Raw genomic sequence first — 24,726 nt, 5'->3', positions numbered from 1 at the left:
TCAAGGTCTGAGCCAGTCTGCTTTAAAGATACAATGGTGACTCATTCTTGAGAAAACCTGACATGTTGTATCCAAGGTACCTACAAACAAAGGAAAACTGACTGTGCAATCCTAGGAACACTTTTCTGTGAGTAACTCCCATTGAAAAGACCCTAGTAGGACTCTGAATAGATCTATTTCAGATTGTTAGGGACTTCTTTCCCCCATAATGAAATTTGAGGAAATCAAGCCTAGACACCCTGAGTTTCTGTTTGGAGATAGCAGTTTTGGGGTGAATAAAACTTCTTGGCAAGAGGTGGAATAGGTTCACTCTGAAACAAATAGTTCAATGGGTATATGATACATTTTCAACTAGCCTTTATGCCTGCTGCTTCCAGTTTTGCTCATCTTTTGGGCTAATTCACATCATCAGGTTGGTGCAGCAGGTATGTACTCTCAGTTCATCTAAGGCTGCCTTTGGCACATAGCGAAACAGCTGAGTGATTTACTTCATCAGTCGGCAATCCAGTTTTGTAACTCACTCTGTATTTGCCTAGATTGCACAACCGCCTTTTGGCAGCTATACGACAGTGGAAATAGGGCTGTTGCGAGTAGGGCGTTTGATGAAAACACAACACAGACACGTTCATCTATTCACACACAAACACACAGGCACAGGGAGGGTGATCACTAAGGAAGCCTACGCCGGTGGCTTCCAGTTTTAGGGGAGCCAGTCCTATGAGTCAGCCCAACGGGCAGATAAGCTTCCCGCATGCACAGGCAACCCGAGTTTCGCGGGCATTGGGAACATCGTGCCAAGAGCCAGTTCTCCACGCGGCGACCGATGCTCCCAACAACTAGTTTACAGCAGGCGGAAGCGCCTGGAACGGAGGCGACGCTGGGCAAGAGTTCCCCCACTGCCAATAAACAGCCCAGCGAAGAGCCCCTGAATTGGAAGCACAGGAAAGGAGCAGCCAGCACTGACGACTGCTCTGGGAGGTGGAAACACGCCTGGGCTTCCCGTGCCCTCAGCCCACCGCATCCAGGAGGGGTCGCTGGCCAGCCGGGCGGCCTTGGGAGGCGAGGGGGAGACCTCGGTAGGTGGACGAAGAGGTTCCGGCTCGCCTTGCACGGCAAGGGAGGGTCCTCTCGGCCGGAAGCTCCTCCTTGTCGCGGGTGTGCGAGGGAGGGGCGGAGCGGAGCGGGAATGGTTAGGCGGCGGGGCTCCTGGGCTGAAGAGATCCGTGCGGGAAGCATGGAGTGAGGCGCGGGCGCTGCGGCAGAGCGAGAGCCAAGCGAGCCGAGATGGCCGTGGAGATGGCGCGGGCGGTCCGGGTCTTGCTGCTGCTTAGTGAGTCGGGGGGCGGGGGGGGGGGCTGCTTGTTTCGTGGCTGCTCTCGCGCTCGCCCTCCTTCCTCGCGCAGGCAAGGCACACAGGCCAGCCGTGGGTCCCGCGCTGGGTTGCTTCGTGCCGTTTTGCTGGAGGCAGGACGGAGCGGCGGAGCCCCAGCTTGGTGGTTTCGCTCCGAGCGGGAGGCTTACACCTATGTGTGTGTGTGTGTGGAAGATATGCGCGACCATGCAGTCTACCAGCGCTGTTGTGTGTGTGTCGAGGCGCTTCCAAACTTGTGCAGGGAACGCAGCTGTGCGGGTGAACGTGTGTTAGTGAGAAAGCGAGGAGGAGCGCCAGTTTGCACGCCGAAGGAGCGACTAGCCTGTTCAGGGACTTCTTTGTGTTCGCTGGAGTTGTTGGGAGTGGGCTTGGCAGTGGCCGCACGGAGGCTCACCCTCTCGCTAGCCGCCTGGTGCCAAGCGCCAAGCAAGCCCCCATCTGCATGCAGAAAGGAGATTCATCCCCGCGTCCTCTTGGTTTTGTGCCCGCCGCCGCAGTAACAGCACCCCACCCCCCCGCCCCAACACACTAGATACAAGCCCAGTAATTGCTTGGTGCCATTCAGACTGAACAGCAGGATCTTTCTGGAGCAAGCAGCCAGGCAACGTCTCATCCTGGTTGCCGCTAACGTGCTGCTTTGAAAGTATTCCAAGGAGGGCAGTGTGTTTAGACTGGGGGGAGGAACTACAGGAATATAGGCCAGTACCTTTTTCTTTTTATTGAAAAAGTTGGCGCTGGTGGCCTCTGTTACATTCCTATCCTGTTAGCGACCTTTTTTTCTTTGCCAACTTCTTTATTATAGCCCAAGGAAGGACACTTGTATGAAGATTGTTTGCATAGTTTCTTTAAGCTTTAATAAACTGAACAGAGAAGGGCAGAAAATAACAGAAGGTAATTGCTTTAATTTTTGCTAATCTCCATTTGCAGGTTGCCAAAGGCTTGTTTCAACTCTCATTCATTACTGAACTTTTTGAAATTATGGGCACATTCTGATAAACTTAATCCTGATCTATATGACATAAACTGGGGAATCTGTGTTCAGTATCTGTTGAAGGCAACTGTAATTGTAGAGTTTTAGGAATACACTAGATATCTTTAAGGATCAAACTGTAGTAGTTAAGCAAATCTAGTTCCACTGAAGTTAGTGATAATTGACCTAAATGCAGAGTGGCTGCTCTGTTAACACCTGAGCAGTGAAGAGGTTGCTGACTTTAATTTGACCAGTTTTTGTGTTTAAATTGGGGGGGGGTGTCATCAGGCTAATGTGGATTTTACATTAGCTAAAATTAGTATTGGAAGTGTGAGAATCTCTTGGCCATCTGCATCTCTGGATGACAATCTAATGTCCAAATAGTTGCCCTGCAGATCTCAGCTGAAATTGACCTGATGTTAACGTTGGATGGTGACCCTGACTGAGAGGAGGCTAGTTGATCAGAACAGTGCCTTTATCCTGTGAGGTGCAGGCTGAGCCAGATTCCCTTCCCAGCCTTTTTTGCACTCTCTGCTATAGGGAAGGGAACATTAATAAAAACATTATAGAGCTTGCTGTTTTGATGCCTAGAACAGCTTGCTTAGGGCAGAAACAGATTATTTGTTCTGGATACAGCAAGCTGAGCATCTCAGCAAGTATAGGTAATGACATGAGTACTTATGGTCCGATAATCATGCAAAATTAATTTAGTCCTGTAGAATCCCAGGTATAAGGAAATCTTTGTTAGACACATTATCTGTAAATTGTGAACTCATCACTTGTTCTGAACTCCTGAAACTGATTACACGTGGCCTTTGTAGCTTGACCCACAAACAACAACAACAAAATGACAAGCCTGTAAAAATGGCAATGTATGGCTTGTTAATTCATGTTGCTTCTCCCTCAAAGGCATAGTGGAGTTGCATTGGTCTCTTGTGCAAGAGTCTTCTGTCTTCCTCCATTTAACAGGTTTAGAAATAGTGGTCTTCCTATAGTGTACAGCATGATATTTTCTTGTCTGCAGTCTTTGGTGCAAATAACTTCAAGTGTAGAATGAACTGAACTTCATTTACTGAACTTCAGGTGTGGAATGTGAGAAGTACAGCTTGATATCACCACAGTTTATCTACTTTGTAAAATTTCTTGTCAGCTGTTCATCCTAATTGTACCTGTGGAATTTTCTACCATATCTTGATTTAAATTTGGGCTATTTGACCAATGATGAAAAGAGCTATGGTTTTTAATGCTGTCTTTGTTCTACAGCTTTCAACATTTAATGTATTACTATTACCACAGTGTAACTGGTAATGGACTGAGTTGTTCAGAGAACCTCAGTAGGTCCTGTTAGGGAACAACATGGTTGCAGTCTAAGAAATGATATAGTTTTATCATATTAGAAACTGAAGGGGCAGTCTTCAATAGATAATGTATGTAGTATTATTAGCACTGTGCTTGATTTAGCTAAAAAATTTAATAACTTGATTTAGCTAGATTCTAAATAATTTGCCATCTGTAGCTTGATGTGAAAATTATGGTTAATGTGCTTAAAGAATGAAGTCAGATAGTTCAATCTTTGGGAAGAATGGCTTTAAACAGGGTTTGCCAAACTTTTCTTTCCCATGGCCTGGTTATTTTTACACTTCTCCTTCATGACCCACTAAAATTTGGGGGTGGAGCCAGGAGACTTTGGGGGTGGAGCCGGGAGACAGGACTTATGTCATTTCCTTTGGTGTGAAGGGCCAAGTGATGTCACTTCCAGAATGTCTACCAGTAAGGCCAGGGCACTAGAAGTCCTCCCACCGTTGCCTCCCCCCCCCCCCTTCCAGCACCAAGAATACAAACAGAGCATCACTTGCAGGGAAAGAAAGAAAGAGGGGAGGGGGCAAAGAAAAAAAAAAAGCCCTCCTCACCATCAGATGACCCCAGCCAGCAAAAAATATGCCCAGGGGTTGTTTGGAAAAAAAAAAAGGCTGCTGGAATGCCCACTCACGGCCCCTCCCGGCTGAAAAAAACCCAAACACCTTGAAGAACACTTAATGGGTCTAAAGTGCCAGTGGATGCCAGGTTTTCTCTCAAACACTGGGGGGGGGGGAGAAGGAAGGAGAGGCAGCCCAGCTCCTCTCTGCACAACACAGAGACGGGGGGAAGAAAGGAAACCAAACAGAGCTCAGACTTTGCAGCCTGTGTCAGTCTTCAAGGCTAGCTTTTCTCTGCACAACAGAGAGATGGGGGAAGAAAGGAAGCCAAACAGAGCTCAGACTTTGCAGCCTGTGTCAGTCTTCAAGGCTAGCTTTTCTCTGCACAACAGAGAGACGGGGAAAGAAAGGAAGCCAAACAGAGCTCAGACTTTGCAGCCTGTGTCAGTTTTCAAGGCTAGCTTTTCTCTGCACAACAGAGAGACGGGGGAAGGAAGGAAGCCAAACGGAGTGCAGGCTTTGCAGCTTGTGTCAGTCTTCAAGGCTAGCAGAGCAGAGGTCATGCTTTGCTGGGGGCGGGGCTAGTTTTGGCTTTTCTTGTGACCCGGTAGTGATGCTTCCGTGGCCCAGTACCAGGTCACTGGGAAACACTGGCTTTAATAATTGGCCTTTACAAGGGTTTGAGAGATGAGCAGTGACAATTAGCATTTTTGATTTACATCTACCTCTCTAGTCTACCAGACCCTTCTATATTGGTCTGGTACACTAGAGAGGTAGATGTAATTCTGTTCCCTCCGTCATGAAACAGAAGAGATCATCCAGCTGAATATAACAGCAATGCACTGAAAACTGATTTGCTCTCCTTCATATACAGTGCATCGTGTCTGTTGCAATCACTTCCTTGAGGAGTGTATTTTAATCCCTCAAGAGTCAATCTCTCTCTCTCTCTCATCCGTCTGTCTGTCTATCATATATCTATTATCTGCTTGTTTGGAATGTTGCTTTAGGTATTTATATTATTTCCACTAAATATAGAAATTGTGTCTGAATGCACTTACACTGCTAAGTTGTTCCTCAAAATAGATGCCAAAGGCAAGCAGGTACAGGTACAAGAATAACCCATGAAAGAAGGGTGGAAATGAAGCTGGTGTGATTAGGTAAATTATAGGGCAGCTCTGTGGGCATGCTGGATGGAATGGCAGAAACCTTTGAAGTAAGGTAGCAGTTAAGTTGTAAAAGCAGCCCTTATACTATCCTTTCACCGGAGGTAACATCTGCAGGGTGGTGTAAGGCTGATGCTTGGATAAGGTTCCTTGGCAGTAGTGCGATATGTGTAGTGTTTTCTTTGTTGGTATAGGGGAGAATTTCTAAAGCATCTGGAATGATGAGTTGTATAATGTAATAAAGAGCATTATTTAGACTCCTATACTTCAGTTCTTGTGTAAAATATTTGCAATTTCTTTTATGCTCAAGTGTTTTTAAAAGATTTAATGTGGAAAGAATATGTCCCTTTCCATTGTTTGCCTTTTTCATTGCAGTTTGTAATTAAAGTTACACACACATTAGCTTCTAATGCTTTTGGGAAAGAATGTTGCACCAGTACAAGTAACTTAAAGGAATATTCTCACCTTTACAGTCATCTATCTTGATTCTAGATACTGTGCAGAATGTAAAAATTGTGGTCTTTGTTCAGATAATTTAGTTTACAGTACTTTTGTAATAACAGCTAACCCATGAACATGGGTTTGTACAAGAATATGCAAGGTGATGGTTAAGGCTTTGTCGCCTTGATGGTTGGAATTAATGTTGAGTCTAGTGAGGAAGGTGGGCAAGGAAATAAAATAAAATGATATTGAAATATGCAATCAAAGCTGCTGAGGGGCTTTGAACAAAGTATATGTGCAGAGACTTGTGAAAAACAGGTTATGCGAGGGTAGTCCTACAGATGCTTTTGGGAAAGGCCATAAGCTGAGACTTCATGGCAATCTTGAAAACAAATATATTCCTTATGGTCTTTTGTGTGGAGAAATGTCATCGTGTCATACAGTGCTGTGTTCCATGCTGCTCAAAAGTGCTACTTAAAGGGAGCTGTGGCTTATATCTCAAAACCTACATGCACAACTTGCTGGAATTTGTATTATGTATCTGTGAGCAACAGAACAGAAATTTGATACTACGCTTGAAAGTATGTTTTGTCAAGTTAATATACTTTTTTAGCATGCCTCCCTGAATAAAGAAGGAAATGTGGTCTGAGAGTGAAGAGTTAAAACTCTTCTGGCTTTTGTTAATGATTCCATGTTTTCTGCCTCACATGTCTAATCTAAAACTCTATGGAGGGGGACAGTTCTACAAGAAAGCCACAAATATTGAATGCAAATATCTTGAAAAAAATTCTACTTATTCCTTACCTTACTGCTCAACATCTTCCTTTGCAAAAGTGCCAGTGAATTGTGCAGCTATCCTTACATTTTAAATTTCCTTTCCCAGTTGTATTGAGCTTCACTATCTCTTCCTCCTTGCCTTTTTGTGAGTCCTGCTTTCTCTCTGCAGTGCATTCCGAACACTACCCCTCTTGATATTCACACTCCTACTCCATTCCATTCTCTCTGTGCTTAGATGATCAAAGCATCATTGCACTTGCAAGTTATTACCCTCAATAAGATTAATAGAGGCAGAAACAAAAGGGTCATTTTCATAACAACTGTTTGTAAATTCTGAGGAAGACATGAACAATTTTTGGTCTCTAATAAGAAGTCTTTTCTGTCCAAAGGCTTACAATATTCTTCACTGCAGGAGTACTTCTAGTGAACAGCTTTTATTAATTTTACTACCAAATATTAAAAGCTTTATGTCCTTGGAATATTAGAGCATGAAACATATACACCAGTGCTATGTAGAACAATGTTTTCAGTGGCTGATCTATACTGTGGGATTCCTTTAGAGGCCAAAAAGACAACTAAGTTGGTTCTAGATCAAATAAAATAAAGCCTGAACTCTTCCTAGAAGCTAAAATGACTAAACTGAGGCTATCATACTTTGATCACAATATGAGAAAACAGGAGTCCCTGGGAAAGACATTAATGCTAAGAAAAGTTGAAGGCAGCATGAAAAGAGGAAAACCCAACCTGTGATGGATTGTCTAAGTCAAGGAAGCCAAGGCCTCCAGTCTGCCAGACTTGAGAATGGTTGTTAACAATAGAGTAATTGGAAGGATATTGATGCATTGGGTGGCCATGAGCCAGAAGTGACTTGACGGCACTTAGAGTGCACGTTGGAGAAACGTTGACTGCGGGGTGACATGAAAGAGGTTTACAAGATTATGCATGGGATGGAGAAGGTAGAGAAAGAAGTACTTTTCTCCCTTTCTCACAATACAAGAACTCGTGGGCATTCAATGAAATTGCTGAGTAGTCGGGTTAGAACGGATAAAAGGAGGTACTTCACCCAAAGGGTGATTAACATGTGGAATTCACATTCATATTTTTTTTGGCCACTGTGTGACACAGAGTGTTGGACTGGATGGGCCATTGGCCTGATCCAACATGGCTTCTCTTATGTTCTTATGTTCACACACACACACATTTTGGGGAGTGCAGTAGAACTTTATACTGTCTCCTTTAAATGAAATAAAAAATCCCTAACATTCAGCATGGTTGTCAAAACATTTCTCTAGTAAAATAATTTTGTGCTCTGATCATTCATGTCTGCTTCCTTCAAAGTGTGTGTGTGTGTGAGGTTTTGCCAGTTATCAATCCCAATGAACACAGCACATATAGAATTGGTCAGTTGTTTATTCAGGGTCAATACAGAGCAATGGACCTTCGTGCTATGAAGGCATTGCTGGGCATAGAGTAAATCACAAACAGAACCAATATTATACCAATCAAAAAGGCGTGTAAATTAAAGCCAGCCCCTGTCAGTTAGGTTCCCAGGGTTAGGTGCACAGCATAAAGTCTGCCCTGGATGCTCAAGGTCGTTTGGAAAAAGCCAGACACTGCCATGGCTACCAAATAACAGTCCCACTCCCTCCAGCGCATCTTGAGAAAGTTACAGCAAGCGAGATGCCAAAGCTACACATTTGAGTAAAGTGTATAATGACTGCAGTTCAGATTATACTGGTATGCAATGCAAAGTGATATAGAGGAATAAAAATGACTGACGGCTTGAAACCCATGAAGCAGAACCAAACTGACCTAGATATCAGGGAAGCTGACATTGTGTGACATTCATATTTGTAAGTCTGCTTATGGCTTGTAAGATTCCCATCATTTTGTTGTACCGGGGTTCAGGAATCGAGGAATAAAAAGGTAAAGGTAGTCCCCTGTGCAAGCACTGAGTTGTTACCGACCCATGGGGTGACATCACATCACGGCATTTTCTTGGCATATTCTTTTACTGGGGGGTTTGCCATTGCCTTCACTGGTCATCCACACTTTACCCCCAGCAAGCTGGATACTCATTTTACTGACCTCAGAAGGATGGAAGGCTAAGTCAACCTTGAGCTGGTTACCTGAACTCAGCTTCTGCTGGAATCAAACTCAGGTCATGAGCAGAGCTTGGACTGCAGTACTGCAGCTTACCACTCTGCACCACAGGGTACATATTAATAATCTTTTAACTGGGTGCTCTTTGGAGCTCATTTTGTCTGGTTTGGAGTCTGGTTTCAATGTCTGTTATTAGTTATTGTGGTTTGTACTTGCAGGTAGGTATTTCTTTTCATAATAACTAAAATCTTTACCATTTTTGCAGGTGTAGAAAAGAGTAATGATGGATTACAGAATTCCTTGACAACTTAATACACTAAAAAAACCTGATTAAAGCTGATAAGACTAGAGTTGCTATACTCAATGTTGCTTCTGTGTTACCTTATATTTCAGTATTTGTCCTGCTCCCTCTTTGCTGCCTACCTTTTCTTGTGTACATTTCACCAACCCTTTTCTCTTTTTGTGTGGCACTCTCCTTAATGAATCTGGGAGGGGAAGGAGCGTTGGAAACATGACTCTTTAAGTGCATTTTCAGAGTAGTTACCCTATGGGCACTTAACCAACAGGTGGGTGCACTGCCTATGCCCAGTTACATAAACAATGTGCAGTGCTTTTGTTGGTTAGATGCCACAGGTTAGGTACTCTGCTCTTCTTGCATCTTGCTAAACAGTCCCAGACACCTCTTTTTCTTCTGTCATGATGTAATGAGAGTCTTGTCATATCTGCCAGTAGTTCCCGGGCAGGGCGAGGCTTTAACCCTGGCTTCAGAAGGCTTTCAGGTTTTCATGTATTCATAAAATATTTCCTTACACAGTCTGTCTTGTATCGTATTGCATTTTTGGCACTCCAGTAAACACTTTGAAAACTTTGTTTTTGGGAAGCATTCAACTGGAGTGTGCATTCTTGTCCATTCAATTAAGTGAAAATGTTTGTTGTTTTCAGCTCTGTTTATGCCACAAAGGTAGACGTTAGTAACACTGAATGTGTCTGCGGGAATGACCTTGTGTGCCCTGTTGTATAGATGGAATAATACTTAGAACTGTAGCTTTGCTTATTTCCACATAAAAAAGTGGGACTTGAGCACTGCTTGTTATCTGGCTGAAAAACAGTCTTGTTAAGCAGCAGTGTGCACAAATGCAGCTTTTGTTTGTCCTAATTAGCAGTGTCACTATCGACTGCCTCAGCAGATTCATGGGAAAAAAAGAACTTGGTGTAGGAGGAACAATGATTCTCTGAAGTAACTTTTGCCTTCCTATAATAGCCTTTCCCATCTCATTTCTTAATGTACAGAATGTGGGAAAAGCCACAATCAAATCTCTTGCTCCATGTAGCTATCAGGTAAAACCACTTTCAAGCAGCCTGTCGCCATCTTATACATCTTAACACAGGCCATGACAAATTTTCGTTAGGTCTAGGAACCAGTCCAAAAATTTAGAAGCCTGTCTCACTTTTCAGCCTTAATGTTTTTGTATTTTAATGACTGTATTTTCTAATTATTGTTACCACAAAACCTAATCCTTACCTCTTTGTAGATCAGACTCTTTAAACTACCTCTGAGATTTGCTGACAGATGCTGCAATAATATCATTGCTGAAAATGCGGGATGCTACTGTGACCGCTTGTCATAGCAATTCCTCTTTTTCCTTACTGTCATGTATTTTACAGTGCCACACAGAGAAAGCTATGTCCTCTGCTTTTTCTTAATTTTTGAAATCCATTATATATGTTCCAGTAAAATCTATTTTGTATGTTTGTGAACAAACCATTGTTTTATCCTATAAATGCTTGTTGGAGAAGGAAAGCTGCATATATGAACAAGCAGCACAATGCTGGGGGGTGATCTGTGTAATTGTAGCATGAGATATGTCTGTGACCATCCGTTCAATTCTTGTTGCACAGTGGGAGACTGGGGAATGCCTATACACCTGCCTTGTAATACAGCTTTCCTGTTCTTTCCGTAACGTTGCTGAAACACTGGTGTTTAGTTGTATATTTAGGGCCACAGTAGCTTACTTATAGGCACAGTGATGTTCTCTAGGGTGTTCCAGCCTGCATGTTGAGAACCCATTTGAGAATATGGGTGGGAGTCTGGTGTGCCTTTTCTTACAATGACAGCCTCTTGGTATGAGTGTATATGTCCACTCTCCAGGGACAATGAGAGAGAATAGATTTGTACATTTGTTTTTGCTTTTGCCAGAAAAAACTGTATATAGTGATGACAAGTTTTCTGGGTGCTGTTTATGAAGTGCTTGGAAGAGGTGGTCACTTGTACAGATGAGAAAGCACACATACATAGTCTAGAAGTTCATTGCAAGTGTCTGCTGATGTCTTCTTGGGTACATGGGTTAGTTATGTGAATGATAGGATGTGTGTGCATGTTCATTTAATAGATCTAGAATGCTTGCAGAGTTGCCTTGGGATTAAGGCTACTGAAGAAATGGCTCAGAAATTATAGTCGGGCTAGTCATTCACTTGATCACCACTGAGAGTTCTGCAGGTTTGATACTGAGCACAGGTATGAGATGTAACACATTGATCTGGTGGAACACAAGCAAAGATCTTCCCTTCTGTAAACCAAATAAATAGATAATTTTGGGGGGAAATAGTGAAGTATTTTGCTTCCACTTCTGATGGATGCTTCATTTACTATGATGCCTGAATGTGGGCACATGGAATGCATTTTCTCATTCTTTGAACAGTGAAAATATTAGTCTAATGAATAATAACATTGCTAATCTACTTCTGGTTCATCCCAGGTTTATGGTTTAAATAAAACTTTAAACAGATTTTTCTCTTCTGATTATGAAAGGATGATCTGTAGTCTTTTATATTCTACCATTCACTCTGTCTTTTTGACTCAGTCTTGTCATGAATCACATGCTGTAATGTTTTAACGTTGCATTGCTCAAATTGGAATTTTTGTGGCTGAGGTGCTGGCCAATTTCTCTTCCAAGTCGCCTGTTTAAGTTGTGCTGTGAATTACACATTTGGTTTGAGTAAACTGTTAATCTCAGGGAATCACATTCTCTGCCAAAGGCATAATTTTAATCTAACACTTTGCATTTAAAACCACAATTCCCTTACATTTTTCAGGGTCAAACTGGATGTTATTGCAGCAGACTCATGTGCTGATTTTGGTTTGTTGCTGAATTCTTGTAAAGGAGAATGGCCACAAGCATAGATGGCTTTGAAAGGGAATTGGTCAAATTTATGGAGGAGAGGGCCGAGGATACTAGCTGCTGTGATTAAAGGGAACCTCCACATTCAGAGGCAGTAAATCTCTGAACATCGGTGCTCATTGACAGCATCTGGGAGAAGACTTGGTCCCTATGCTCTTTTTCTTGTTCCTCTAGGGCATCTTGTTGACCACTGAGTGAAACAAGATGCTGGACAACAGGCATTATCCAGCAGGGCTGCAGTTATGTTTCAAGAATGGTATTTCAAATGAAACATGGGCAGAGGGAATTGACAACCTTCCTTCCCCCCTGTTTCTTATTTTGTCTGGTGCAGATCCAGTAAGAATCACTGCTTGGAAAAAATTAATTGAAAGTATTTTAATTGGAAAAAAGGGTTCAATTTCTACCGGACCACAATGCTCTTTAAATTCTTGCCTCCTCTTTCCAGTGGAGTGGAATCAGTGAGGTTTGGGTTGGGTCCTGACCACTCTTCCCTCTAAGCTGAGTTAGTGTGAGCTAGCTCAGTTTTTTAGCCTCTGACTCACATGTTTTTGTCTTAGCTCAGGAAAAATGGCCCTGGAGCAAATTACCGTATTTTTTGGACCATAAGACTCACTTTTTCCTCCCAAAAAAGTGGGGGGGAAGTGTATGCGTCTTATGGAGCGAAGGTACCATACGTACCTTCCTCGGGGGGGGGGGGGGGTGATCCGCTGCCTCCGTCCCGGCGCTTCCCGCCCCTGCCTGCCTGGCTCCAGCTCTGACGCTTACAGCAAGCGCCAGGATCGCTCCCACCGCCCTCCGATCCCAGCGCTTGCTTTAAGCATCAGCGCTGAAGCCAGGCAGGCAAGCAGGGAGAAAGCACGCCGCCCCCTCCACAGCCAGCGCTTGCAAAGCGCTGGGTTTGCGGAGGGGGCGGGTGCTTCCTCTGTCCCTGTCTGCGTGGCTTCAGCTTGTGCTGATAGCAAGGGCTGGGTTCGGAGGCAGCCAAGCCTCGGATCCCAGCCCTTGCTATCAGCAGAAGCTGAAGCAAGGCAAAGAGGAAGCCCCCCCGCTCCGCAAACGCAGCGCTTTGCGAAGCACTGGGTTTGTGGAGGGGGGGCTTCCTCTGTGCCTGTCTGCCAGGCTTCTGCTGCTGCTGCTTCTAGCAAGGGCTGGGATCGGAGGCAGGATTGAGAGGGGGAAGGTGCCCAGATCTGGATGCACAGCTTCAAAATTTTTTTTCCTGTTTTCCTCCTCTAAAAACTAAATGCGTCTTATGGTCCGGTGCGTCTAATGGTCCGAAAAATACGGTAACTTATGCAGTAGCTCACGACTTTAATGCCAGTAGCTCACAAAGTAGAATGCTCACAAGACTCCACAGCTTGGAGGGAGTATTGGTCCTGACATCATTTTAGTTGCACCCTTATGCAGAATTTAATCCATAAAAGAGAAGAACAGTCGGTATAACTGTTCTGCAAATAAGCCTAGCCCAAGACAAAAGAAACGAAAGGCCAGAATAGAATAATTATGGGTTCCTAGTAAGTAGAAGCACATTAAATTAAAGTAATAGATTAATTGTACTGGCTCTAGTTCAATTGTATGTGAAAAGGTCAGTTGGATAAGTACTAACTAAATGCTAGTAATGACAATAAGTGATTAATAGCTCATGATTAATAGGATAGGTCTGATATTAAGCTTGTGCAAGATGAAGATAATTAACTTTCTCTATACAACAGTCGATACTAAGATATATTTACTAACTATCACATTGTATGACTTCACCAATCCTTAGCTTGCCTGTCTGTGAAACAGTTTTTGGGTGCCCTTGGGATTTACGTCCTAAAAGCTATGTGTCTATAATGGGTAGTTCTTTGAGGCTCTTCTAGTGTGTCCTGCTTGATTATGGATCCATCATTCCTTCCTAGTTCTCTGTGTAGTAGCAGTGCAGGCTTAGTAGTTTCTATGACTATTTTGGGTTGAGTGGGAATGTGCTGCCACAATCTCCCATTATTAACTTTGCTTGATATGTATGTTAAAAAAAACTTTCAGAATTATCTAAACTAGAGTTTATTTAGAACAGTTATATGCCACTCTTTCAGAGCCCAGCTTGGGGAGGTTTACAAAGTTATACAAGGTGAAATCACTAGGTTGGATCCAGAGTAAGGATTACTGATCTTCTTGGCTCTTCTATCTCTCCGGCAGCCATTTCTGACCCTGGGAAAACTTATTCCTGGTGTCATAGGACCTATATGGGATAATAGCCATGTGGGGTTGGGAGGCTCCAGGGGGAAACGAGAAAAAATTCAACCTTATTTTCTTCATGCAAGGGGCAATAGGAAGCTGTTTTATTTCTTCCTCCCACCCCACTGTACCCTCTTGACCTGAGGGACTGTTGCTTTAGATTCTTTAGTCCCAGGAATAAATTTATTTATTTTTGATGATGAATCATGTTAAAAACCCAAAGTGGAAAAAAGCAGCCTCAGGTATCTTCTAAACAGTCTTAGAAGCAGATTGCAAAAACAATTGAAAGACTCAGTCCCCTATTATAAGCTTGAGTAAAAAGAAATGTTTAGACTTGCATCTGAAAGAGAGTAGAGGAGGCATGAAGTGAGCTTCAGAGGGGAGTGCATTCCACAGGTGAGGTGCTACCACTGTAAAAGCCCTGCCTCAGGTAGCCACCTGTCTTATCTTTAGATGTGTGGGAAGATGTGAGAAGGATCTTAATTGTTCATCAGTGTTTATTGTCCCGGATGTAATCCGCAGCATTTCTAGTTCAGAGGCTGTTGATAATCAGATCTAGGAATTTTGCCACATAATTGGTTTCAGCATTATTACATCTAGCAGTCAACCTGAAGAAGAAAAGTGTTCATGCAAGTGATCTACTTATACAAAATCATGCTATTCTCCCATTCCATGAAAGTAAAAATATGTAAGTTGAAAAATAACTTACAGTTTATACTCTTTTGGAATGGAAGCTACAATCTTGAATGAGCTTACTGCTCCTCTTTACGCAGCTTGTATAAATGGATCACTTATGTGAAACACTCCAATTTTGGGATGCTTGGTAAAAGCTGCAGTAGTGCAGTCCAAGCTCTCTGCTCACGACCTGAGTTAGATCCCGGAGGAAGCTGGGTTCAGGTAGCCAGCTCAAGGTTGACTCAGCCTTCCATCCTTCTGAGGTTGGTAAAATGAGTACCCAGCTTGCTGGGGGCGGGGGGAGGAAGTGTAGATGACTGGGGAAGGCAATGGCAAACCACCCTGTAAAAAGTCTGTTGTGAAAACATCATGATGCGATGTCACCCCAGAGTCGGAAATGACTGGTGCTTGCAAAGGGGACTGCCTTTAGCTTTTTAATGCAAGGTTAGGCATCAGCCTTGTTGCGTGGATGTATCTATCTTTTTCAAGATTTTAGAAGATCACTCTGTTTTAGAACCTTGGGTGTACCAGTGCCTGGTATTTTTTTTCTAGTCCTGGACAGATCCAAACGTATAGCCTTTGGTTTTGAAGCATAGAGGTGAACACCTTTTCTGGAAACACTTTTATTACACCATTAGCCATGCCTGGTATCACAAGGAACATTAAACATTTATACAAATATTGCGAAGTGTTTTATTTCTGTGGTATTGTTCTCTATCAGTAATTTCCACTAGTCAGTAGTGTAGTATGGAACTTAAAAACTACCATAGACTAGCATATTCTAAACTTTATTAAACTTTGGCAGTGTTCTTGCATTAGTCAAATATGTTCTGACAGTTTCCCAATACTACTTTTTTTTCCTATGTTGCATCCAAGCAATCTTGATCTTTCTAATGTTCCTTGCTCCCTCCCGACTTCCGGTATCTAATAATTCTGATAATTTGAAATGTATTTTAATTGTGCAATATGCTCTGAGTAGAGCAGTTGCCCAGTTGCAGCAAATGAATCTTTCTGAAGAGAATTTACTGGGTCTGACTTCCTGATTTCAATGGTGCTTATGCTTAAGGTAATTGTATCCTGTTCCCTCCCCTCCCCTAAGGAAACCCTAAGGCAGCTTATGTCCTTTGCACCCTCCCCCATTTTATCCTTGCAACAACACCCCTGTGAGGTTAGTTAGGTGAGAGAGTGACTGACTCAGGGTCACCCAACAAGCTTCCGTGGCAGAGTAGAGTTTTGAACCTGGTTCTCCCAGAGCCTAGTCTGACTCTTTTGCCATTATAGCGAGTTGCCTATACTTGCCATGCGGCTTGCATGGAAACCCTGTGTGATGTCTTGCTTTCATCAAATGCTTTCTCCTGAGAACTGTTTCCAACTGTTATAGGATACAATGTTTAATGCACACAATTACTCAGCTATTTTTAAAAATTCTTTCTCTTGTGCCTATATCTCATTACACTTTTTGTACTAACTTTTGGCACTGTTTGAGAGGCTAGAATACCATGGTGCTGATTCTTGCAGAACTGTCCGGTGAAAGTAGCAAATGGAAATAGCTTTTTAAGTTTTTTGTTACTATCAGGGATGATTGGGTAAATCATCATCATAGATCATAATTCTCCTGTCGTAATGGCCAAATGGAGTGTGGCCATTGGCTAATACATGCAATCACAAACTATTGGCCCATCACACATCAGTCACTGCCTGTGGCCTCCCATTGGCTCACTCAACTGTCCCCTGCTCCCTGTGGCATTCCAAATGCTGACAGTCCGCCAAAACACTCTTACCTCAGAGACAGCTCTCTTGATCAAGATGCCTTTCACACACCTTCTGCTCTGATTAAGCCTCCAGACCACCCTAGTAGATGCTACTCCAAACCCACACATCCCCAGTCTCTCCTATAGCCTCATGCTAGTCTCATGGCCTCTGCCCCAGCCATCTGCCGTCTCCTAAAAGCCCACAGAAAACAGTCTCCCACCTGCTCCTGACCTTGTCGCTCTCCTCAAGCCTTCCAAGTTCTCATGGCAGGCCCCGCATAAGTGGAGAGCCCTCTGCTGTCCACTGATCCCATCACTGAGGTTTGGCCTTCCGAGCCCTGACCCATCTCCAGTCAAAAGCCTGCCCTGACAGCCCTCTCAGACTCCCACCTGACAGACTAGCTGGACTTCACTGCCTCTTACGCCTCTCCTGCCAGTTCATTGGGCCTCTTGAAGGCCCATTCTGGCCATCCCACCCACTAAGCCTAACAAGGCCTACCTGGCCACAGCCAAATGACCCTACACCAGGGCCTGGGAGCCACATTCAGTGCCACCTCTCTTGCTTGCTGTGCTGACAAACCTGCCGCCTTCCACTGATGACACTTCCAAGACAGCACTCTTCACTCCATCCATTTCAATAGTACATTCACCAATGACCAGTAAGCGGGGTGGGGGGTGGGGACTTAACTATGCCAGGCCACCAGACTGGGTTGTGAAGTCACCACACTGGGCAGTGGGGGATGCAGAGATAGTCATTGCCCTCCTGTTTACATTCCTTCGATGCCTGCTGACTTCCTCCCCTTTATATATATCCTCATGTACTTCACCAGCTATTTCAAACTTAGATGTATTAACTGTGGGAGTTGAGACTAAACATTACTCCACAGCTGCACAATTCTTGGCCTATCTATAATAAATTTGCCTTCAACATCAGCCTTCCACACTAGGAATGGGCACGTACATATCAAATCATAAAGCCAAATTCATTGCAGGTTTTACCCTGTTTGTGCTTCATGATGTGGTCTACTATCATGATCTTTTAAAGCAGTTCATGGCAGTTCAAGAATAGAACAGAAAGTAGGGGTTTAAAGGAAGTCTTGAGTTCCTTTAAATCCTTCTTTCTGTTCCCTGAAAAAAACTGCAGAAACAGCTGAGCGGCAGGGAGCAGCTTAGTCCCTGCCTCTCAGTTGTTCCTGGTTGTCTTGTGCAGTCCCTTTAAATGAACTGCACAAGACAGCCCATAAAAGCCTGAAAAACAGCTGAGTGATGGGGAGCACAGTCTTGTGCTGTCCCTTCAAAGTTTAAAAGGACTGCAAGACAGCTTGAAACAGCTGAGCAGTGGAGAGCAGTGTGCTCCTGTTGATCAGCTATTTTTAGGCTTTCTGCAAATCCCATTTAAAGGTGCTGCAATTCCTTTCATTGAGGTTTGTGGGACCATAAACTGTTTTCTTCCAGTTAATGCAAATCCCTATTCAACACCAATTAAAATAAGCTTTTCTTTCTTAAGATTGGATGTGCTTCTCATTTTCGGTATACCTGATAAATGTTCCTTTGCATTTAACTGAAATTCTCTTATTATGCTTCCAAATTCATATAGTATACACTTTGAAAAAATACTTCCTTGTAAATATTTTTCCAACTAGTCTATTAAAGAATTGTTGAAATACATGGGCTAAGAATGCTTATTGCTTTTGGTAGAACAGGAATGATAGAACCTCTGTAGTTTAGCAACAGCATCTTTTTTTCAGCACAGAGAACAACCGTTCATTCAAGTGTAGGTAACCATGGAGTATTAGATAAGTTTCCTGCTTCGTTATCGTTCAGTTTCTTTAGATCAAAGCTCAAGTTTATCAGGTATAGGCTGCCATGTCCTGATTAACAGCCAGTGAGTAAACAGTTCCACATCCCTGGATGCTTACATCCTGGGTGGTTGTTTTTTAAATGCTGAATACAGGCTGTTTCATATTTGCTATACAATTGGAGTTAACAGTTTTGCATTATGGGGTATGAAATGGCTGTGGAGACTGTTGTTACTATAGGAATCTGCAGAGAAATTCTATTGTTATTTCAAAACAGAATGGTTTAGCTGCTGTTTGTATGTAAATAAGCTTTAGTCTACAAGAATGGATATAAGTGGGAAGGCCAGATGTGTCTGGGTCATCGAAGTTTTGAAAAGCATTTATTACTAAATCTGTAAAAGTAACTTTATAGCATTTAAATTGAGGATTAAAGTTTGTTAGTGAGTTTGCTCATTGTGGTTTGGAGTGTTTGTCATCTACCTTGACATTGTTTACATCATGAAATTTCATATATCTATCAGGTTTCTCATTTTTTCAGAATAAGCCCAAAGAGGTAGGTCTTCTTCCCTTTTTTGTGGCATGGAGAAGTTTTCTTTTTGATTCTGTTGTACGACAGCTCTACGGTTGGATTCCAGACTTACTTTTTTTGGGGGGGGGGTGCAAGGATTTAGACTCACAGAGCATGATTTTCCCATCTGCTCACAACATCCACAAATGGCCTCCAAAGCCTTGTTCCTAGGGGTCCCTCGTACCCACAGAAATATCTAGCCTGGATCCAAGTCTTATCTACAAACTAGCTCTTTTTAGCTGCTGTGTTTCTACTGGTCCCTCCACATTTCATCTTTGTTCTCTTGTTGATAGTACACTCTGATTACACAGCAATTGGCAGCAGAGTTTTGCTCAGTAATTCGAGAACTCTTTTTTTGAATGGGAATTTGATTTAGTTAAAGTTATTGTGTCATTTTAAATTATTTATTAAATTAATTATGGAGACTGTTGATTTGTTGGTGCTTATAGTGACTGAGATACATAAAATGTGAATGTGTGCAGTATTGGGCCTGATTATTTGTTTAAATTGCAATCTGGAGAATTTGGAGAAGCCAGAGAAAGGCGTGTTCCTTGCCGAACAAGCTGTACAGGGTCTACGCTGACTGTATACTTATGGAACAATCTGGAAAGATGACAAGTCAGCAGGGTTATCGAGGATTTCAGGTTTCTTCCCTAATGACAAGTGATGGGCTTGAACTTTTTTTCATGCATGGTATAAAAGGAACAAACCTTTTCTCACAGTTCAAAATGTATTGCTGACAATAGATAAAAGCTGTCTGATATTGGTACTAGTACCCTTGGATTTTAATTTCATGTAGTCATAGACAGCAATACTTGTAGTCTTCATTTGTGTCTAAAATTACTTTTCTTTGCAAACCTTTTGTAGTTTTTCAGTACTTAGCAGATGCTGCATGCAACATTTATGAACTGAATTCTTTATCCCAAACGTGTTGAATGGTAGCCGGTGTTTGGGGGAGTTTTTTCTGCTTTCTACTTTCCTCCAAGTATTCAATAGTTGTTAATTACAAGCTGCACTGTCTCTCCCAGCACTGGATTGTGACTGGCTGAAAAGTATGAACCCCCCCACCTTTGTTATTTAGAATCTTCAATAATAAACAGTCATTAAAAACACAACAAAAGAAACAAAAAAAGGTGTGGCCTCTGGGATTCACAACATTATAACATGTCAAGTTACATATTTATACATTCTAAAAGTTCAGTGACTACAATATAGATTCAGTCTTTAAACAAGGTTGTAGTATACCCAATCTCCTAAAAGTGAAAATAGATTTGAATATTACAATTAGAACTATTAGAACAAGGTTATGAACCTATAACAATCCAGAATAGCAGTTCTGGAAGAACTCCCAGATGAGGTGTAATCTAAAAAAGGCAACAATTTCCCTAGAAGTTTGGAATGAAAGTGATTTGTTAGCATTAAAGAAATTGTCCCTCTGAAATGGAGATCATCTTGATGGGTCCCACTGTCCAGTCAGGGAGGCAAGAACAATCCCCTCCAACTTCCTGTCTCTTGGAAAAGACAGAGAAGGAATAACGGTGCATGCAAATAGCCATAGAACATCAATCAATCAATCATTTTATTTATATCCCGCCCTCCCCGCCGAAGCAGGCTCAGGACGGCTAACAACATCAAATCAAATACAGTAAATTATACAATAAATATTTAAAAGCAATAGCTAGTTTAACAGTTTAATTAAAATTCTAAAATTAATAAAATTAACATTCTGGTGCTATTTCAACAGATGGTGAAAGTCACTTAGGCAAGTCCCTCTATCTTTTTAATCGGTGAAGGCCATCCCAAAGAGGATGGTCTTGCAGGCCCTGCAAAACTGTTCAAAGTCCTGCAGGGCCCGCACTTCTTCCGGGAGCTGGTTCCATAGGTGTGGAGCTACAATAGAGAAGGCCTGCATGCGAGTGCGCTGTAGTTTTGCCTCCTTTGGCCCAGGGATGGTCAGTTGGTTCTTCTCTGCTGACCTCAGTGCTCTTTGGGGTTCATATGGGGAAAGACGGTCCCTCAGGTAGGCAGGTCCTCGGCCATATAGGGCTTTAAAGGTAATAACCAGCACTTTGTAACGAATCCGGTATGTAACTGGCAACCAGTGCAGTCCGTGCAGCCCTGGCTGTATGTGCTCCCATTTTGGGAGCCCCAATAACAGCCTAGCTGCCGCGTTCTGCACCAGCTGCAGCTTCTGGGTTCGGCACAGAGGCAGCCTCATGTAGAGGGCATTACAGTAATCCATTCTCGAGGTGACCGTTGCATGAATCACTGTTGCTAGGTCCCGACGCTCCAGGAAGGGGGCCAACTGCCTTGCCCGCCTTAGGTGAAAAAAAGTCTGACTTAGCAGTGGCTGCTATCTAGGCCTCCATTGATAGTGAAGGCTCCAGTAGAACTCCCAGGCTCTTGACCTGGTGCCCCGTCAAAAACCGGGAGAGGTATTTCCCTCCCCAAAGAGCCCCGACCCACGCAAAGGACTTCTGTCTTCGCTGGATTCAGCTTTAACCCACTCAGCCTTAGCCAAGTTGCCATGGCCTGCAGTGCCAGGTCCAAATTCCCTGGGATGCAGTTAGGCCATCCATCCATTAGCAGATAGAGCTGGGTGTCATCTGCATATTGGTGACACCCAAGCCCATGCCTTCGGGCAATCTGGGCAAGGGGGCGCATATAGATATTAAATAGCATCGGTGAGAGAACTGCTCCCTGAGGCACCCCACAATCTAGTGTGTGCCTCTGGGACAGCTCACCCCCGATTGCCACCCTTTGTCCCCGACCCTCGAGGAAGGAGGAGAGCCATTGTAAAGCCGACCCCCTAACCCCTACGATCAAGAGCCATCACTCGCGTACTGTAACCAACTTAAGTCCAAATAAAGCCAAATATAACTATTAGTAGCAGGAAATGACACATATCCATGCAGTGATGTTCTAGTTAGTTGTTCATGAAGTCCGTAATGAAGACCTGGGTACTTTATTCTCCATTTCAATTAAAAAAATCTTCTACAGATGGTATAAGATGCCTTATCTAACCTTGCATATGGATTGAGTCCAGGTTCAGGTTGAGCTGTATGTGATAGAAGGAACAGACATAAAAACAGCAGATTATAGACTGTAACAGTCCTCTGTTTGGCATGTCATTTAATAACTGAAGCATATACCATCTGTAGAAGATTTTTTTAATTGAAATGGAGAATAAAGTACCTGGGATCTTGCCTATTGGAGCTGCCCTCTTCACTTCTTTTCCTGCCTCTACAGGGAGAGGGGCTTCGATTAGGCCTTATCTTTATCTGATTTAAATGTTAAGCTATAGCCTTTATTTTACAACTCTATCGTAAATTTGCAGTAATAACTGATTTTAAAGCAATTACAAATATTTTTTGCAAACTCTACTCATGTATAATGAAGGAATTACATAACTTCTTTGTAGGACTTAAAACAATCCTCCCTTTGTTTTTTCCTGTAAATGTGAAGATTTCATTAAAAGGGTATTGGTCATTTAGACACTGATATTGAGGAGAGGAGACTGGTTTATGTTGCCCTGAGCTCTTTGGAGGATGAGTGGGTAAAAATGTAGCTAATAAGATACCGAGGGCTTATGTGAACCTGCAGGCCACAGATACTGTTCCTCTAAAACGATTGTCCTGGAGCAGGCAGGGCACAGAGTGGAGTCATGCAGCCAAGTTGCAAACAAGGCAAGGTGCAGGGACAATCCAGTGTAGCACGGTCAGACTCCAGTTCCAAGTTGTACACAGAGTCAGCAACAAGAGCAGGTTCAGGGCAGATCTAAAAGGTGAAGTCTAGAAATGGTCCGAGGGGTCAGAATCATGAGACTAAGGCAGTCAGTGGTGGTGAGTTCAGAAGCAATTTGACATGTTGGTTGCACAGCCTTTCCTTCGGTCTCTCTGTCAATTTTAAAATGTACTTTTCTTACTGTGAGAGAAATTTCGTGTTTGCAGAGAGAATCATGGGGGAAGGGGAGGGCTCCAGAATGGGACTTACCCATTTATTTTGTGACAAAACTAGTCATTTGGCAGCTCACTTGCCAATCTAAATCTATTTTGCCATTTCTCTCCCCAATGCTGTGTAACAATAGCTGCCCAAGTCAAGTAGGTATTTACCCGGATAAATAGGTGGTAATAGTGCCAAACGTTTGTATGACTTTTGATCAGTACTGACTCTACTCAACACTAATTTTTATGAGAACTTCCTTGTATGCAGCTGTGTATGTGAACAGTTCTTGGGTGATTGAAGTATTTAAGAACCACGTAGAAACAATTCTTTAGAGAACTTTGCTTTAAAGGGAATTCAAAGACATTTTTAACTCAGCTTGATCAAAACAAATGTCAACATACTACTGTTTGATTTTTTACATTCCTTGCATTCTGTATGTTACTTGGATATTTTAGGGAACCTTTTTGATGTTTGTCCATACAGTAAATATTATCACTTGAAGGTCCAGCAGACAGTTGTTGGAATAGCTGTGACATGAGTAATTAATATTACCACTTGTGATGTTATAATGATGTTATAATGAACCCTTAAATATTATTTGCTCACCTTAAAATATGGTGTTTATCATAGGGAAGATAGAAATAGAAAAAAACAGAATTTATTAATTAATTTATGAAATGTATAAGTTGCTTAAAATGGAAATTATGGCAGAACAGAATAAAATAGTGAAGATGAGAAATGGCTTTGTAAGTATGTGAATGTTTTGGAATTCTGGTATTGATCTTCTCAAGTTTCCTCCTTCAGAATATACGAAACATACTTAGAATCAAGATAACCATTCTAACCATGGTACTGAACTGAAATTGACTAGACAGTTGGTCTGCTCAGAATGAAGTGTCTTTTGACTCTTATACTTAAATACTGAAGGCTTTGGTTCTGTTTGTTCAGCAGTCCTGATGGTGGAAATTCACTGGCACTCCAGAATAATGCGTTGACTTCCTGGAGTCTCCTTAGAACCTTTATTAAGGAACTTGGCAATCTCATTCTTATTAATTAACCCAACTGGGTCTCTTATTGTACGTGCTGTCATGCTCTGAAGCTCTTTGTGGTTTTCTTTAGATGTCAATTTGTGAACATTTTTGTAAGTCTGTACATATGTTGTATTGAATACAAACAACACATTGAATGCAGAATTTGATTGTGTATTATACTTATAGTAAAATAATTATTACTATACATAATTTTATGAGCCATTTCTCATAGTGTTTATTTTGTTACATTATAGTTATTTCATTTAAGTCCCTTTGTTTTCTATAGCTAACCCAATATGCCAGTTAATGCTTCTATGACCCAGCAGTACTGAGTGGGCAGCAGCCATGGCTACATACACAAAGCCTGTTTAGTGCTGTTGCAGCAGCCATAATCTGGGACCAGGCTTAGACAAAGTGCCATGGTTAGATTCCAGTCATGACTGTCACTCACTTAGACAGCACAAGCAGGGGGTGCCCATGCCCAAAAAGTGCTTCCTCTTTTTCCTGTCTGCTTTCCCATGCAAGCAAATAGCAGAGGAGCAGGGAGCACTTCCTGACCACCTCCTGGCCACATATATAATTTGCTCAGAATCATCTTAGACTGGTGATGCTCAGCCCTGTCTTCTGCCTGCTTCACTTGAGAGTAGACAGTGATGGAGTAGGCTATGGTCTGGCATAGAGATTTGAAGACCTGGAGGAAAAATTGGAAAAATCAAGGGGAGGCATTTCCTCCCAATGGAGAAACTTTGAAATTTTGGGGAGCACTGGAAACAAATTACCATGTAGACTTAGAGAATATTTTCAAAAATTTTGTTTCAG

The 24,726-nt window shown here is 42.6% G+C and overlaps 1 protein-coding gene across 2 annotated transcripts in view; it reads left to right on the top strand.

Annotated features, from left to right (window-relative positions):
* Positions 1-1,169: 1,169 nt before the first annotated feature.
* The window catches only part of PTK7 (protein tyrosine kinase 7 (inactive)), a 139,395-nt gene continuing 115,838 nt past the window's right edge, over positions 1,170-24,726 (top strand). The window contains exon 1 of one of the 2 annotated variants that reach the window (XM_060247936.1): positions 1,170-1,330. In XM_060247936.1, the coding sequence (XP_060103919.1) occupies positions 1,285-1,330 (46 nt within the window). In that variant the 5' untranslated portion in view covers positions 1,170-1,284. The remainder of the gene's footprint in view (positions 1,331-24,726) is intronic. The other variant, XM_060247943.1, reaches the window with a different exon arrangement.

The sequence above is a fragment of the Heteronotia binoei genome, chromosome 1, assembly GCF_032191835.1.
Source record: "Heteronotia binoei isolate CCM8104 ecotype False Entrance Well chromosome 1, APGP_CSIRO_Hbin_v1, whole genome shotgun sequence".
NCBI classification, from domain to species: Eukaryota; Metazoa; Chordata; class Lepidosauria; order Squamata; family Gekkonidae; genus Heteronotia; species Heteronotia binoei.
This window is presented reverse-complemented; position numbering and strand designations above follow the sequence as displayed.